Source organism: Toxotes jaculatrix, chromosome 11 (assembly GCF_017976425.1).
Source record: "Toxotes jaculatrix isolate fToxJac2 chromosome 11, fToxJac2.pri, whole genome shotgun sequence".
Classification (NCBI taxonomy): domain Eukaryota; kingdom Metazoa; phylum Chordata; class Actinopteri; family Toxotidae; genus Toxotes; species Toxotes jaculatrix.
Window position 1 is genome coordinate 25,974,244 of NC_054404.1, and position 15,470 is coordinate 25,989,713.

Sequence of the window (15,470 nt, forward strand, 5' to 3'; positions counted from 1 at the left end):
TCTGATTAGGAGAGACGGCATCCATCCCACTTTGGATGGTGCAGCTCTCATATCTAGAAATATGACAGATTTCATTAGAAAACCAAAGTCATGACAACCCAGAGTTGAGACCAGGATGCAGAGTTGCAGTCCTACACGCTTCTCTGCAGTTTCTCTAGAGCTGTCACCCACCCATGATTCTCATGATTCTTATTATTCCTACCATTCTAACGATTCCCTTTACCCTATAGAGACTGTGTCTGCTCCCCGTCAACAAAAAGTGCATAAATTAAAAAATGCAAGAGGTGTTATTCATAAAAACCTAAAAAAAATTTATACTACAAAAGCATCTGAACCTAAAAACACCACAATCAGATGTGGGCTATTAAACATTAGATCTCTCTTGTCTAAATCTCTGTTAGTGAATGATTTGATAATGGATCAGCAGATTGATTTATTCTGTCTTACTGAGACCTGGCTACAGGAGGAAGAGTATGTCAGTCTAAATGAGTCAACCCCTGCTAGTCATATTAATTATCACATTCCTCGAGGCACAGGCCGAGGAGGAGGAGTGGCAGCAATCTACCACTCAAGTTTATTAATTAATCCTAGACCTAAGCCGAAATATAGTACATTTGAAAGCCTTATCCTCAGCCTCTCACATCCAAATTGGAAGACAGAAAAACCAGTACTATTTGCTGTGGTGTATCGTCCACCTGCTGCTTACTCAGAGTTTTTATCTGATTTAGTGCTTAGTACGGATAGAGCAATTATAGTGGGCGACTTTAATATTCATGTCGATACCCACAATGACAGCCTTAAGACTGCTTTCTATTCAGTATTAGACTCAATTGGCTTTTTACAAAATGTTAACAAACCAACTCACTGTTTCAATCACACCCTTGATCTTGTACTGACTTATGGCATAGAAGCTGAATATTTGACAGTATTCCCTCAGAACCCTGTTTTATCTGATCATTCTTTAGTAACATTTGAATTTACAATAATGAACTGCACAGCATCTGGGAAAAAAATTAACTACTGTAGATTTCTGTCTGATAATGCTGTTATCAAATATAAGGAAGCTATTCCATCTTTATGATCTCCGCTGCCATGTGCCAGTTTTACAGAGGGCAATGGCCTAAACATTACTCCAGCAGATATAGACTATCTAGTTGATAATACTGCTGCTTCATTGCGTTCAACCCTTGACTCTGTTGCCCCTTTGAAAAAGAAGGTCATTAATCAGAGGAAGCTAGCTCCATGGTACAATTCACAAATACGTACTTTAAAGCAGATATCACGAAAGCTGGAAAGGAAATGGTTATCCACTAATTTAGAGGAATTCCGCCTAGCCTGGAAAGACAGCTTCATAACGTATAAAAAAGCCCTTCGTAAGGCAAGAACTGCCTATTACTCATCATTAATAGAGGAAAACAAGAACAACCCTAGGTTTCTTTTCAGCACTGTAGCCAGGCTGACAAAGAGCCATAGCTCTGTTGTACCATCCATCCCTCTAGCTCTCACTAGTAATGACTTTATGAGCTTCTTTAGCAACAAAATAGTAGACATTAGAGACAGAATCCATCTTATCCTGCCTACAACTGTTAATGATGTAGGTATGTCTAGAACAGCATCTTTAGAAATGTCTACCAGTCCTGATTTGTCATTAGACTGTTTCTCTCCCATAGGTCCTGGCTCCACCCACCTGCTGCTGTTTATTGTTTACAATGATCTATTTCTAACATGTTTAATGTTCCGTTCTGCTACAGATAAATATTTGATTAATATTCTTTGCAAACTGTAATGTAAATAATTACCAGTCATGACAGCTTTTTGCCTCTGTGCTCTATTTCATAATTCTAATCTGCTGAGCACACATTATCCAATAACTGTTCACTAACTGTAATGTAAATACTGACCCACATTGTCTGTATTATGCTGCATGTCCTTCTCCCCCTCTCCTCCATTCCTAGCTGTCCTATCTTCCTCCTTTTCCTCCTTTCACCCAGCCCGGCCATCAGCAGGAGGGTCCCCCATCTGAGCCAGGTTCTGCTCAAGGTTTCTTCCTGTTAAAAGGGAGTTTCCCTTGCCACTGTCGCCTTAAGTGCTTGCTCTGGGGTCAGGCTCTGGGTCTCTGTAAAGCGCTTTGAGACAATTTTGATTGTGGAAGGCGCTATATAAATAAAATTGAATTGAATTGAATTGATTTGATTTCAAAAGGCAACTTCTCTCTGCTGCAAAGAAGTGAGCTGCAACTGACCACATGTTTTCTCCTTTATTATGAGAACACTGTATGAATAATAGATATGTCGTCCCTGTCCCTGTGTCTCTGATGGTCCTAATCTCTGTGTCCACCAGGATCCATCAGAGACCAGACCTCCCTGTACCTGAGCCCAGCTGTGTGTCCATGAAGAGTGACATGTCAAAGAAGTTCTTCATTGATTTCAAAGGACAGCCTCCCTCTGCTGCAAAGAAGTGAGCTGCAGCTGAGTTTAAAATGTATCAGACAGCTGTCCTGTATAACTGGTCTTCTATGAAAGATGAAGTGATTGTGTTTTGTCTCCAGGCTTCATGAATGACACAGTATATGAACATGATCAGGCTGAAACAGGCTTTAGTGGCAACGTTGATGTTTTTTTTTTTCAAGAAAAGCACCTATGTTCTTATATGTGTCATTCAGATCAGAACTAAAACTCCCTGTAACTCAGCACCTATCCAGTTCCAGTGTTTGTGTTAGTGTCCTGTAGCAGAGGTGAGACTTCTGTCAAACCCAGTGTGAGACATTAAAACTCATCATTTAAAAGGTGGACTTGTTGTGATGACTCTAGGTCATGAGGTACAGAATTGATTGCTTGTTTCCTCTCATTGAGAATGTCAGAGCACAGTAGTGTTTGCTTTAATCAGGACAGTCACCACAGAACATAAAAGCAGCTGCTGTTTGTGTACAAAGCATAAAACTCTCACAGATGCTGCAAACATAATGTGAGCTAATTCTTCATGATTCCTCCACAGAGTGGACCAGGAGAGCTCAGAGGTTCCCAGTGCTCAGTCTGCCCAGCAGCATCAAACACACCTGGACTCCATATTTATGGTCTGTACATGGACAACAACTACTTTGACATCTGTTGTGTTGACAATAATCTCCATGCTGCACTTTTTAGAGCAGTGGGTAGGGGTGTGCCATCTAAGTCACCTCACGATTCGATTACGATTCACAGTGCTACGATTTGATTATTCCCCGATTATCTATGCATCTCGATTAATTTTTTTTTTCCCACATAGAATGTTTCTTTTCTCACTCTGTAGTTACTTGTAAAAAAAAAAACATGTTTATCTCTCTTTTATTCTCTAACTCCTCTGATAAAAGAAGAAAGAGGCATTAGCTCGCACATGTAATGCCTGTTTCATTTATTGATGTAGATTAAAAACAATAATAATAATACTAAAAATATATATTGTGTGGCTGTACTGACATGATTCTGATTTGATTATTTTATTATGAACATGTACATGAAAAAAATATGTTAAAAAAGAAAAGAAAAAATAGGGAAAGGAAATGGACAATATTTCCACTTCTATTACAATCTGATATCTTGATTTACACGTCCAGAAAGTAATCCTTTTAAATTTTATTGTATGTGTATGTCAGCCAGATTGTTTCTCATATGGATTTTGGACACTATATGGTCACTGCGCGTATTCTTACGTTTTCAGTCAACGTGTGCCGAGTGTTGACAGAATATGCAACACTCGGCACTGACCCCTCAGTACAGAGCCGAGCAGCTTGCGTCGAGTTTCGCAGTTTTTTCGCTGACGAACACAGAGCCGTAGGCAGCCGTGCTTGCATTGTTTTGAAGGGGGAGGGGCTTAGTCTGTGGAAGGGGCTTGTTGTGCCACCCAGATTTGCTTCCCTCCGTGCAGTTTTCCCCAGACACACGTTCCTAAATTGCAAACAGCATTGCACTCAAATTATGTCAAATTCCGCGATATTCCTCGTTAAAAATAGATTCCGTTTTAGTCGGCCAATTCCGCGATTCAGTGATCGTGGAAATCATGGGGCCCCATAATATGTCCGGGGGGCACGCGCTATTTTTTTTTCTTTCCGACCGCTGCACTTTCCTTCCGTTATTAAATAATCGATTTTTGAACATTTATGAATCGATTCTGAATCGTCAAGTGTGGCGTCACGATTAATCTATGAATCGATGAATCGGGCACACCCCTAGTGGATTGTCAGTGTGCCCAACATGGATCTGATGTTTGGCTTCATGGTTTTACTTTGATTGTGTCATTCATATAGTTTTCTGTTCCAGCTGCTGGAGGAGAACATTGTCACTTTTGTGAAGAAGGAGCTGAAGAAGATCCAGAAGGTTGTGAGTCCACATTCCCCACAATGCCCAGAGAGTCAGAGGGAGGATGAGGAGGTGTTGGACGGTGAGGATGAAGAGCAGAGGAGGAGCAGCAGAGAGGCTTTTGTGAAGATCACAGTGAACTTCCTGAGGAGAATGAAGCAGGAGGAGCTGGCTGACTGTCTGCACAGCAGTAAGAGGATTTCTCTAAAGATTCAACATGATGGACAAATGGGACATTTACTAACGTCTCAAGACATGGAGGGAAATATGTTCATGTGTGTTCTTTAGGGGGATGAACATGTCATGTTTTCTTTATGAATCAGTCATTGATGTTGTTTCTTGTTTGTTTGTTCATTCAGGACATGTTGCTCCAGTTTCTCAACGTAAACTTAAATCTGCTCTGAAGAAGAAGTTCCAGTGTGTGTTTGAGGGGATCTCTAAAGCAGGAAACCCAACCCTTCTGAATCAGATCTACACAGAGCTCTACATCACAGAGGGAGGGACTGGAGAGGTCAATGATGAACATGAGGTCAGACAGATTGAAACAGCATCCAGGAAACCAGCCAGACCAGAAACAAGCATCAGACAAGAAGACATCTTTAAAGCCTCACCTGGAAGAGATGGACCAATCAGAACAGTGATGACAAAGGGAGTGGCTGGCATTGGGAAAACAGTCTTAACACAGAAGTTGACTCTGGACTGGGCTGAAGACAAAGCCAACCAGGACATACACTTCACATTTCCATTCACGTTCAGAGAGCTGAATGTGCTGAAAGAGAAAAAGTTCAGCTTGGTGGAACTTGTTCATCACTTCTTTCCTGAAATCAAAGAAGCAGGACTCTGCAGGTTTGAAGAGGTCCAGGTTCTGTTCATCTTTGACGGTCTGGATGAGTGTCGACTTCTTCTGGACTTCCTCAACACTGAGATCCTGACTGATGTTACAGAGTCCACCTCAGTGGATGTGCTGCTGACAAACCTCATCAGGGGGAAACTGCTTCCCTCTGCTCGCCTCTGGATAACCACACGACCTGCAGCCGCCAGTCAGATCCCTCCTGAGTGTGTTGACATGGTGACAGAGGTCAGAGGGTTCACTGACCCACAGAAAGAGGAGTACTTCAGGAAGAGGTTCAGAGAGGAGGAGAAGGCCAGAAGGATCATCTCCCACATCAAGACTTCACAAAGCCTCCACATCATGTGCCACATCCCGGTCTTCTGCTGGATCACTGCTACAGTTCTGGAGGATGTGTTGAAAACGAGAAAGGGAGGAGGGCTGCCCAAGACCCTGACTGAGATGTACATCCACTTCCTGGTGGTTCAGTCCAAACTGAAGAATGTTAAGTATGATGGAGGAGCTGAGACAGATCCACACTGGAGTCCAGAGACCAGGAAGATGATTGAGTCCCTGGGAAAACTGGCCTTTGAGCAGCTGCAGAAAGGAAACCTGATCTTCTATGAATCAGACCTGACAGAGTGTGGCATCGATATCAGAGCAGCCTCAGTGTACTCAGGAGTGTTCACACAGGTCTTTAAAGAAGAGAGAGAACTGTACCAGGACAAGGTGTTCTGCTTCGTCCATCTGGGTCTTCAGGAGTTTCTGGCTTCTCTTCTCTTCCATCTGACCTTCATCAACTCTGGAGTCAATCTGCTGTCAGAAGAACAATCAACCTCCCTGTGGTCTATGCTGTTTAGAAACAAACCTGATCCAGAACAGTTCTACCAGAGGGCTGTGGACGAGGCCTTACAGAGTCCAAATGGACACCTGGACTTGTTCCTCCGCTTCCTCCTGGGTCTTTCACTGCAGACCAATCAGACTCTCCTACGAGGTCTGCTGACACAGACAGGAAGTGGCTCACCGACCAATCAGCAAACAGTCCAGTACATCAAGAAGAAGATTGAAGAGACTCCCTCTGCAGAGCAAAGCATCAACCTGTTCCACTGTCTGAATGAACTGAATGATCGTTCTCTAGTGGAGCAGATCCAACAGTCCCTGAGTTCAGGACGTCTCTCCACAGGTGAACTGTCTCCTGCTCAATGGTCAGCTCTGGTCTTCATCTTACTGTCATCAGAAAAAGATCTGGATGTGTTTGACCTGAAGAAATACTCTGCTTCAGAGGAGGCTCTTCTGAAGCTGCTGCCAGTTGTCAAAGCCTCTAACAAAGTTCTGTAAGTGTATAGATAGTTGGATTTATTCATCATTATATAAAGACTCTATTTTTTTTATCTGCTATTTTATTCAGCAGGAGGGAAAATAAATTCCTCTCTTCTTTAATTCCTTATCATCATCTCTGAGCTTCATCACATTGAATCTAAATCAGAATAATGGATCCTACATTAAAGAGCCAAGTCTCAGCTTTAATTTGAGCAGGTTGACATCATTATAGAAAGAACTGTGTGGGAGATTCAGCCCTTTTAATGTTTCAAAAGTAACTGGACAAATACACATGAAGTGAAAAAAACTCATCAGATTTAATATTTAGTGTAAAATCCTTTGCAGTCACTGACTGTAGTATCCGTTATTATATTTTAAAGTGAATGTGCTGAGAGCCTGAAGAACAAAAGATTTCTGTCCAAATACTTATGGCCTTGATTGTACATGTCTGTTTATTACTGATTGTGTCATGTGCCTTCTCTTGACCCATGTGCCAGTTTTACCGAGGGCAATGACCTCAACTTTACTCCAACCAATATAGACTATCTAGTTGATAATACTGCTGCTTCATTACATACAACCCTTGACTCTGTTGCCCCTCTGAAAAAGAAGGTCACAAATCAGAGGAAGCTAGCTTCATGGTATGATTCACAAACATGTACTTCAAAGCAGATATCACGAAAACTGGAAAGGAAGTGGCTATCCACTAATAAAGAAGAATTCCAACTAGCCTGGAAAGACAGCTTCATAGCGTATTAAAAAGCCCTTCATAAGGCAAGAACCTCCTATTACTCATCATTAATAGAGGAAAACAAAAACAACCCTAGGTTTCTTTTCAGCACTGTAGCCAGGCTGACAAAGAGCCATAGCTCTGTCGAGCCTCTCATTCCTGTAGCTCTCACTAGTGATGACTTTATGAGTTTCTTTACCACAAAATAGTAGATTTTAGAGATAGAATCCATCTCATCCTGTCTACAACTGTTAATGATGTAGGTGTATCAAGAACAGCAACTTTAGAAACATCTGATTTGTCGTTAGACTGTTTCTCTCCCATAGAACTTGCTGAGTTGACTTCAATAGTTTCTAAATCTAAATCATCAACATGTCTTCTGGATCCTCTCCCAACCAAACTTCTTAAAGATGTTTTGTTTCTGATTGGCACTTCCATATTAGATCAGATAAATCTCTCTTTGGTAACAAGATATGTTCCACAGGCTTTTAAGGTTGCGTCAAACCTCTACTTAAAAAGCCTTCTCTTGACCCTGGCACTTTAGCAGACTATAGACCTATATCCAATCTCCCCTTTACTTCTAAAATTCGTGAAAAGGCTGTTGCATCTCAGTTGTGTGACCATCTTCACTGGAACGGTTTGTTTGAAGTTCATCAGTCAGGATTTAGAGTCATGGATTAAAGTTCTCCGTCGCTACGACGGATTTCCGTCATTTGGAGTTCACAGAGGCAACTTATGAGATCAATGTAGATCCGGGGAGAAAAAATATAATATTCATGTGAGTATGCGCATGTCCCATATCAGAGTGGAATGTAAACACGGAGCTGTGGCCCGATAGTTCAGCTAGTATGGACTCCCTCATAATGATCAACTGCTCCGATGAATCGGATATTGACCGAACACAAAAAAATAAATGGAGATGGATGGGCGTGGCTGACAGAAACGGGAGACAATGGCAAGCCTTACGGTTCATGGTGCCAGAAGATTAGACAACCAGGTGCTTGTTTTTGTGTTGTATGCCACAAAAAAATTATGTATGGAAATAATGGCAAAAAAGTACTGACTCGCCATCAGACTGATGCGTCTCACAAGGCTGCCCTTCGCGCTCTCAAAAATACATCCTCACTGCCAGGTGCCACAATAACAACAACGGAGGCGCAACAATCCATGACAGACCGTGTTTGCAACCACAAAGTACACATATGTTCGTTTATTGCGGAACATGATTTGTCGTTGACCATCGCCCAACCACTGGTCGAACTCATTAAGTCCTGTGCTGAAGGCCGGTGCGCACTGTCGAGACTGTCAGTGCCAAACTCCTATGCGTCCTATCTTTGCACACATGGTATTGCTGCTCATCAAAAAGAGATAATGGCTCTTAAACTGAAAAAATGTACCATAGAGATTTGCACTCTTTGTTATTTAATCCTGGTGCTGTTTGTTTATGTATTTTTTATTTCTATTTTCTTATATGTAAAAGGTTTACTTGAAATAATAAGAAAAATAACTTGCAATGAAAAGTTATGTAGATGCTTGATTATTTTAGAGAGAAAGATATGAGCACGTTTTGCAAAAAAATTTGAAAAGCCAACAAAAAATGCAATAGATGCTATAGAACAGCTTTTTAAAATCCTCCTCCTGTAAAATTGTATTGGTCAAGCATTTAAACATGATAGCTGCATTTGGTGCTGAAGTCCTATGCATTAGTATTTCTTAAGCAGGTGTCAAGTAACCTAACCTGGAACTTGTTTCACACACTGCGTGTGACTTGGCTGTAGCGCGAAAAAAATTTCAGTCAGAAGATTTTTTTTTACTTTAATCCATGTTTAGAGTTCATCATAGCACAGAAACAGCACTGGTGAAAGTTACGACCTTCTCATAAGATCAGACAATGGACTCTCTATACTTGTCCTGCTGGATCTCAGTGCTGCATTAAACACTATTGACCACAGTATCCCATTGGAAAGATTGGAACATGTCATTGGTATTAAAGGAACAGTACTAGGCTGGTTTAAATCATATCTATCAGATAGATACCAGTTTGTTCATGTTAATGACGATTCCTCCATTTATACCAGAGTTAATCATGGAGTTCCACAGGGTTCTGTGCTTGGACCGATACTGTTCACCTTATACATGCTTCCCCAAGGCAATATTATCAGGAAGCATGGAATAAATTTCCATTTCTATGCAGATGAAGTCCTAAACCTCAAAAACAGTTTATCTAATCATATAGTTACTCTGGATGGCATTAGTTTAGCCTCCAGTACGACTGTGAGGACCTTGGAGTTTTTTTTGATCAGGATTCTCTTTTAACTCACATATAAAACAAGTCTCTAGGACCGCCTTCTTTCACCTGCGCAACATCAGTAAGATTAGGAACATTCTGTCGCAGAGTGATGCTGAAAAACAAGTCCATGCATTTGTTACTTCTAGGCTGGACTACTGTAATTCCCTATTATCAGGATGTCCAGTTAACTCTCTAATCCTTCTCCATACATAAAAGGCCCTCAATGGCCAGGCTCCTTCATATCTCAAAGAGCTGATAGTACCATATTATCCCAACAGATTGCTTTGTTCCCAGAATGCAGGTATGCTTATTGTTCCCAGAATCTCTAAAAGTAGAATGGGAGGCCGAGCCTTTAGCTACCAGGCCCCTCTCCTGTGGAACCAACTGCCAGTTGTACTCCTCATTGGTTAGCAGGTGGATAGGTGATATGTCTGCTTCACTGAACAAATGTGTTTGATGTTTGGCCCAGTTTTCAAATGCAGATCTGTTAGTTTGCTGTGATCTGCAGAACAAACTGAGAGTTTTGTTCCTTTGATTGTCCTTTCAACACAGATGCTATTTGACTTTTTCTTCATTGTTTCCTCTTCAGACTGCGCAGCTGTAACCTCTCAGAGAGAAGCTGTGAAGCTCTGTCCTCAGTTCTCAGCTCCCAGTCCTCTACTTTGAGAGATCTGATCCTGAGTAACAATTACCTGCAGGATTCAGGGGTCAAGCTGCTGTCTGCTGGACTGAAGAGTCCACACTGTACCCTGGAGACTCTCAGGTCAGATCAAGTTCCAGTTTGTTTGAAATGACTGCAGATATTTCTTGAGTCCATCAATGCTGACTTTAGAGAGGCCCATATCTAATGATTTTTGCAGTTTATGCAATCTTTTTAATCTTAAAGACGATATATTAAGATAGATATTAAAGATGAACAGTCATTCATAATCCTGATAGTTAATACTAATAATTTAATATAAAGTCTCACTAAAGGAGTAAGTTGAGGATTAATGTTGACAGTCAAACATCTAGATCTTCCTCTAGATGCTCATTAATGAAATATCACCTCGGTATCCCACGTTTTAACTTCTCCTCTCAAGATAAACCCAGACAGTGAAGAGGATTTTAGTCAGTCAGCTTCTGAATGATCAGCGGCTCTGCAGTGGAGAGGACAGGTAGCTGTGCTAATGCTAATGCATAAGTCTGTTTTTTTAACTGCAGAGCAATGTCACATGGTCAGTGTGTGAATTAACAAGTAAGCAACTGTAACCATGGTAACTGAACACAACAGTGATAGAGACAGATTGAGCTTCAAAATGCTCAGACTCAAAAATCCTGACTCAGATTTCACAGACTGAACCTAAAAACTGGTAAATGGCTGCATTTATATAGAACTTTTACCCACAGCTCTTTACATGCTGCCTCTCGTTCACCCATTCACACACACTGATGGCAGCCAGCTACCATACAAGGTGCTGGTCTGGCCATCAGGGATGGTTTAAGGTTGAGGTTTTTAGCCTAAGGACACTTGATGTTGTCAGGAAGAGAGCTGTGATTAATGGACAAACCTCTCTACCTGCTGAGACACAGCTGCCCTGTACTTACAATGAATAAACAATTTAATCAGAGGATTCAAACTAAATCAAATCAGGTACCAACACAGTTACAGTCAAGACTTAAATGGGTGTTTTACCTGGCACTGGTCACTCTTATGCACAGCACTGGCACTTTATTGACAGTTGCTGCTATGGACATCACAATTTTTGCACAATGGGCGTCTTGCAATATGTTCGGGGGGGGGGGGGGTTAGTGTGTTTGAGTGTGTTTATTATTTTTATTTTTATTATTACTATTTCTCTATGTTGACCTTCACTCTCCTGATCCTAGGAAACGCTGTCTCATTTTGTCTGCACTGCAGTTGTATGTACGGCAAAGTGACAATAAAGCCTGATTTTGATTTGAAGTATTTGGACAGTTATTGTTCTTTAGGCTCTGAGCTTCAGCACAATGAATCTGAATTACAATAATGGATCCTACATTAAAGAGCCAAGTCTCAGCTTTAATTTGAGCAGGTTGACATCAGTACAGAAAGAACTGTGTGGGAGACTCAGCCCAGTGGTTCAAAAGCAACTGGACAAATACACATGAAGTGAAACAAACTCATCAGATTTAATATTTAGTGTAAAATCCTTTGCAGTCATTGACTGTAGTATCCATTATTATATTTTAAAGTCAATGTGCTGAGAGCCTGAAGAACAAAACATGTCTAACTGTCCAAATACTTGCGGCCTTGACTGTACATGTCTGTTTAATACTGTGTCATATTTAACTGTCATGTCTCCAACTTGTTGAGAAATGAGCAAACTGAGAGTTTTGTTCCTTTGATTGTCCTTTCAACACAAATGTCATTTGACTTTTTTTTCGTTGTTTCCTCTTCAGACTGAGCAGCTGTAACCTCTCAGAGAGAAGCTGTGAAGCTCTGTCCTCAGTTCTCAGCTCCCAGTCCTCTAGTCTGAGACACCTGGACCTGAGTAACAATGACCTGCAGGTTTCAGGAATGAAGCCTCTGTCTGCTGGACTGAAGAGTCCACACTGTCCCCTGGAGACTCTCAGGTCAGATCAAGTTCCAGTTTGTTTGAAATGACTGCAGATATTTCTTGAGTCCATCAATGCTGACTTTAGAGAGGTCCATATCTAATGATTTTATGCAGTTTATGCAGTCTGAGTTTTTCTGTCTATTTTGCACTGGTTCAGCTTCACATACATGTATATGAACTCTGGCTGCGAGACAGAAACTCATTTATGCTTTGTTATAAAATGGTTTTTAGTTTTTCTGTCTATTTTGTTTTTATTAAGCTTCATTTTCTGTAAAGCTCATATCTGTGAGAGCCCAAAGAACAACACCTGTCTAACTGTCCAAATACTTACAGCCTTGGCTTTACATATCTGTTTATTACTGATTCTGTCATATTCAACTGTCATGTCTCCAACTTGTTGAGAATAAAACAGAAAGGATTTGAATCAATGAAAGATGATCATCAATGTAGAAACTCCTCATTGGTTAGCAGGTGGATAAAGAGCTGATATTTCTGCTTCACTGAACAAATCTGTTCAGTGAATTATTCTATTCTATTCTTCTATTTCTTTTTCTTTTCCTCTTCAGACTGAGCAGCTGTAACCTCTCAGAGAGAAGCTGTGAAGCTGTGTCCTCAGTTCTCAGCTCCCAGTCCTCTAGTCTGAGAGACCTGGACCTGAGTAACAATGACCTGCAGGATTCAGGAGTGAAGCTTCTGTCTGCTGGACTGAAGAGTCCACACTGTACCCTGGAGACTCTCAGGTCAGGATCCATCAACCTGTTTAGCTGATGATTTGCTCATATCTGATTTACATCAGTGGATAAACAGCAAACTTGTGTAGGATTGTTCAAAGTAAATTTTACTAAAGTTCAGCAGAATTTTCTAGACTCAGACAGTTATTCATGATCTTCTCTTGTATTTGCTTCAGTTGTTGTTTTTTTTTTTAATCCTACCAATGATGTTTAAGGAATTTGCCTTAAATACATTGAACCCGAACCAAAATGGATCAGAACCAAAAACAAAAATATGAACAAAAAAGAACAACAAAACAGACCAGCAGGTGTTGACAGAGGGTTCCTGTGTGATGTTGTGTGTGTCTGCAGGCTGTCAGGATGTCTGATCACAGAGGAAGGCTGTGCTTCTCTGACCTTAGCTCTGAGCTCCAACCCCTCTCATCTGAGAGAACTGGACCTGAGCTACAATCATCCAGGAGACTCAGGAGTGAAGTTGCTGTCTGCTGGACTGAAGGATCCACACTGGAGCCTGGACACCCTCAGGTATGGAGAGGCCTGCTGCAGCCACAGACTGTGTGTGATAGAGGAGGAAGAGCTGGAAACATTTAGTGTGTCACAGCTGATGACAGACCTCTACAGAAGTGCTTTGAATTCAACAACAATACAAAGAGGGGTTTTCTCTAATTCTGACTTCAGTATCTCATCATGACTCACTGTGTCATATTTAAGAGAAAATATGTGACAATCATTAAATCAGGTGTGGTTAGCTGTTTTCTGTGACCTGAGCAGGACTTTCTCAGACTGGATTTCATGCTGCATCAGCACAACGCCAGCGTGGAAACATTTGAGCTGCAGCTGGTTGAACTGCTCCTGAACCAACAGAGCCACTTTGAGCACTCAGAGTGCTTTCACCACAACAACCCCAAAGACTTTAGATACCTGTTCAGTGCTGACACACTAATAATAACATCCCAACAATAATAAGACCATCTACACTGCTCAGAGACATTCATCTGCCAGTGTCTCAAACCAAGGAGGAAATGAAATCAGGTCTCTGATCATGTCTCTGTCTTCTAAAATATCCATGATCAATAATCAGCTGAACCTCTCTGAGATCCTGATCTTGTCATTCTGAGATCTTTTGTTGTGTCTCACACCAAAAGTGATATCAAATGAGAAGACAAATGATGAAATCTTTCCTCCATGTCACCTCCCTGCTCCGTATAATTCCAAGATAAGGACTCCAGGTCCTTTGTCTCTTTGCTGAATGAACAGAATAATCAAACCATCTGTGTATGAGAGACATGTAATGTCCATGTTTGCATGCTGAAAGAGAACGTGCTGGTCTGACCCCCCTCCTCCTTTCAGGGTGGAGCCTGGTGGAGTCCGATGGTTGAGACCAGGTCTGAGGAAGTGTAAGTGTGGTTTTCATTTGATTCCTGAAAACAAAGCAGCTCACATTCAACCATCTTCAAAGTGTCAATCAATGATCAGGTGATAGATCAATAACTGCAGCTATGTTGTGTCTTCTTCTCTCCATCAGATTTCTGTGAACTCACCATCGACACAAACACAGTAAACAGAAAGATCAAACTGTCTGACAACAACAAGAAGGTGACACATGTGGAGGAGGATCAGTCATATCCTGATCATCCAGACAGATTTGACCAGTGTCCTCAGCTGCTGTGTAGTAATGGTCTGACTGGTCGCAGTTTCTGGGAGGTCGAGTGGAGAGGGGAAGTTGATATATCAGTGAGTTACAGAGGAATCAGAAGGAAAGGAGACAGAGGAAACTGTTTGTTTGGAGAGAACGATCAGTCCTGGAGTCTGTTCTGCTTTGATGGTGGTTACTCTGTTTGGCACAATAAGAGAGTGACACCTGTCTCCTCCTCTTCCTCTGTCTCTAACAGAGTAGCAGTGTATGTGGACTGTCCTGCTGGCTCTCTGTCTTTCTACAGAGTCTCCTCTGACTCACTGATCCACCTCTACACCTTGAACACCACATTCACTGAAGCTCTGTATCCTGGGTTCAGGTTCTTGTCGTCTGGTTCCTCAGTGTCTCTGTGTAGAGTGTAGCAGAGAGAGTCTGGTGAATATTTCTCGTACTGGAAGTACAGCTAATTTGTAGGTTCCAGCTCTGGTTGCTGCCTGCATGGCAGATCTGCTGATCTGAGAATGAACTGGGTCCAGTCTGCTGCATAATGACATCTTGTACTGCTCTGGGAGCTCTGTGTGGTTACAAAGCACTTTCACAGCACCGTGTGACCCAGCATGTAGGAGGACAGAGCTGCAGGGACTGGTCAGAGTGTAGGAGCACACAGAGAGAAAGAGAGAGAGAAAATAATATATATCATATAACATATTTTCTGTCAATGAAAGTTCAGAGTGTCTGGTCCATAATTTTCAGACTGTAGCAATTCAGCATATTTTTCTTTTTTAATTCTATGATTTCACCTAATTGTAATGCTGCCAAGGACCTCTAAGTTATTATACTTAGCTTGTATTATGAGACTGATGGGGCAGAGATCAACACTTAAAATACTGTATCCATTACTGTTTCACACAGGCTTTGTTCTCTGAACAGACATTATTGGCTCAGCCACTCATCCTGTCAACTCAGCTCACTGCAATCTGCATGATGCTCAGCCACATCGAGCCAATTCAGCCATATAGGG

General features: G+C 41.5%; 1 protein-coding gene across 1 annotated transcript; it reads left to right on the plus strand.

The window, feature by feature from the left end:
- Nucleotides 1-4,725: 4,725 nt before the first annotated feature.
- LOC121189294 (NLR family CARD domain-containing protein 3-like) lies at nucleotides 4,726-14,871 on the plus strand (the record flags this gene model as incomplete). Its single annotated transcript, XM_041049248.1, has 5 exons — nucleotides 4,726-6,497; nucleotides 12,649-12,822; nucleotides 13,165-13,338; nucleotides 14,164-14,210; nucleotides 14,339-14,871. Coding segments are annotated over 5 exons (2,700 nt in total), but the record flags the coding sequence as incomplete, so codon positions are not given.
- Between the last annotated feature and the right edge of the window lie 599 nt (nucleotides 14,872-15,470).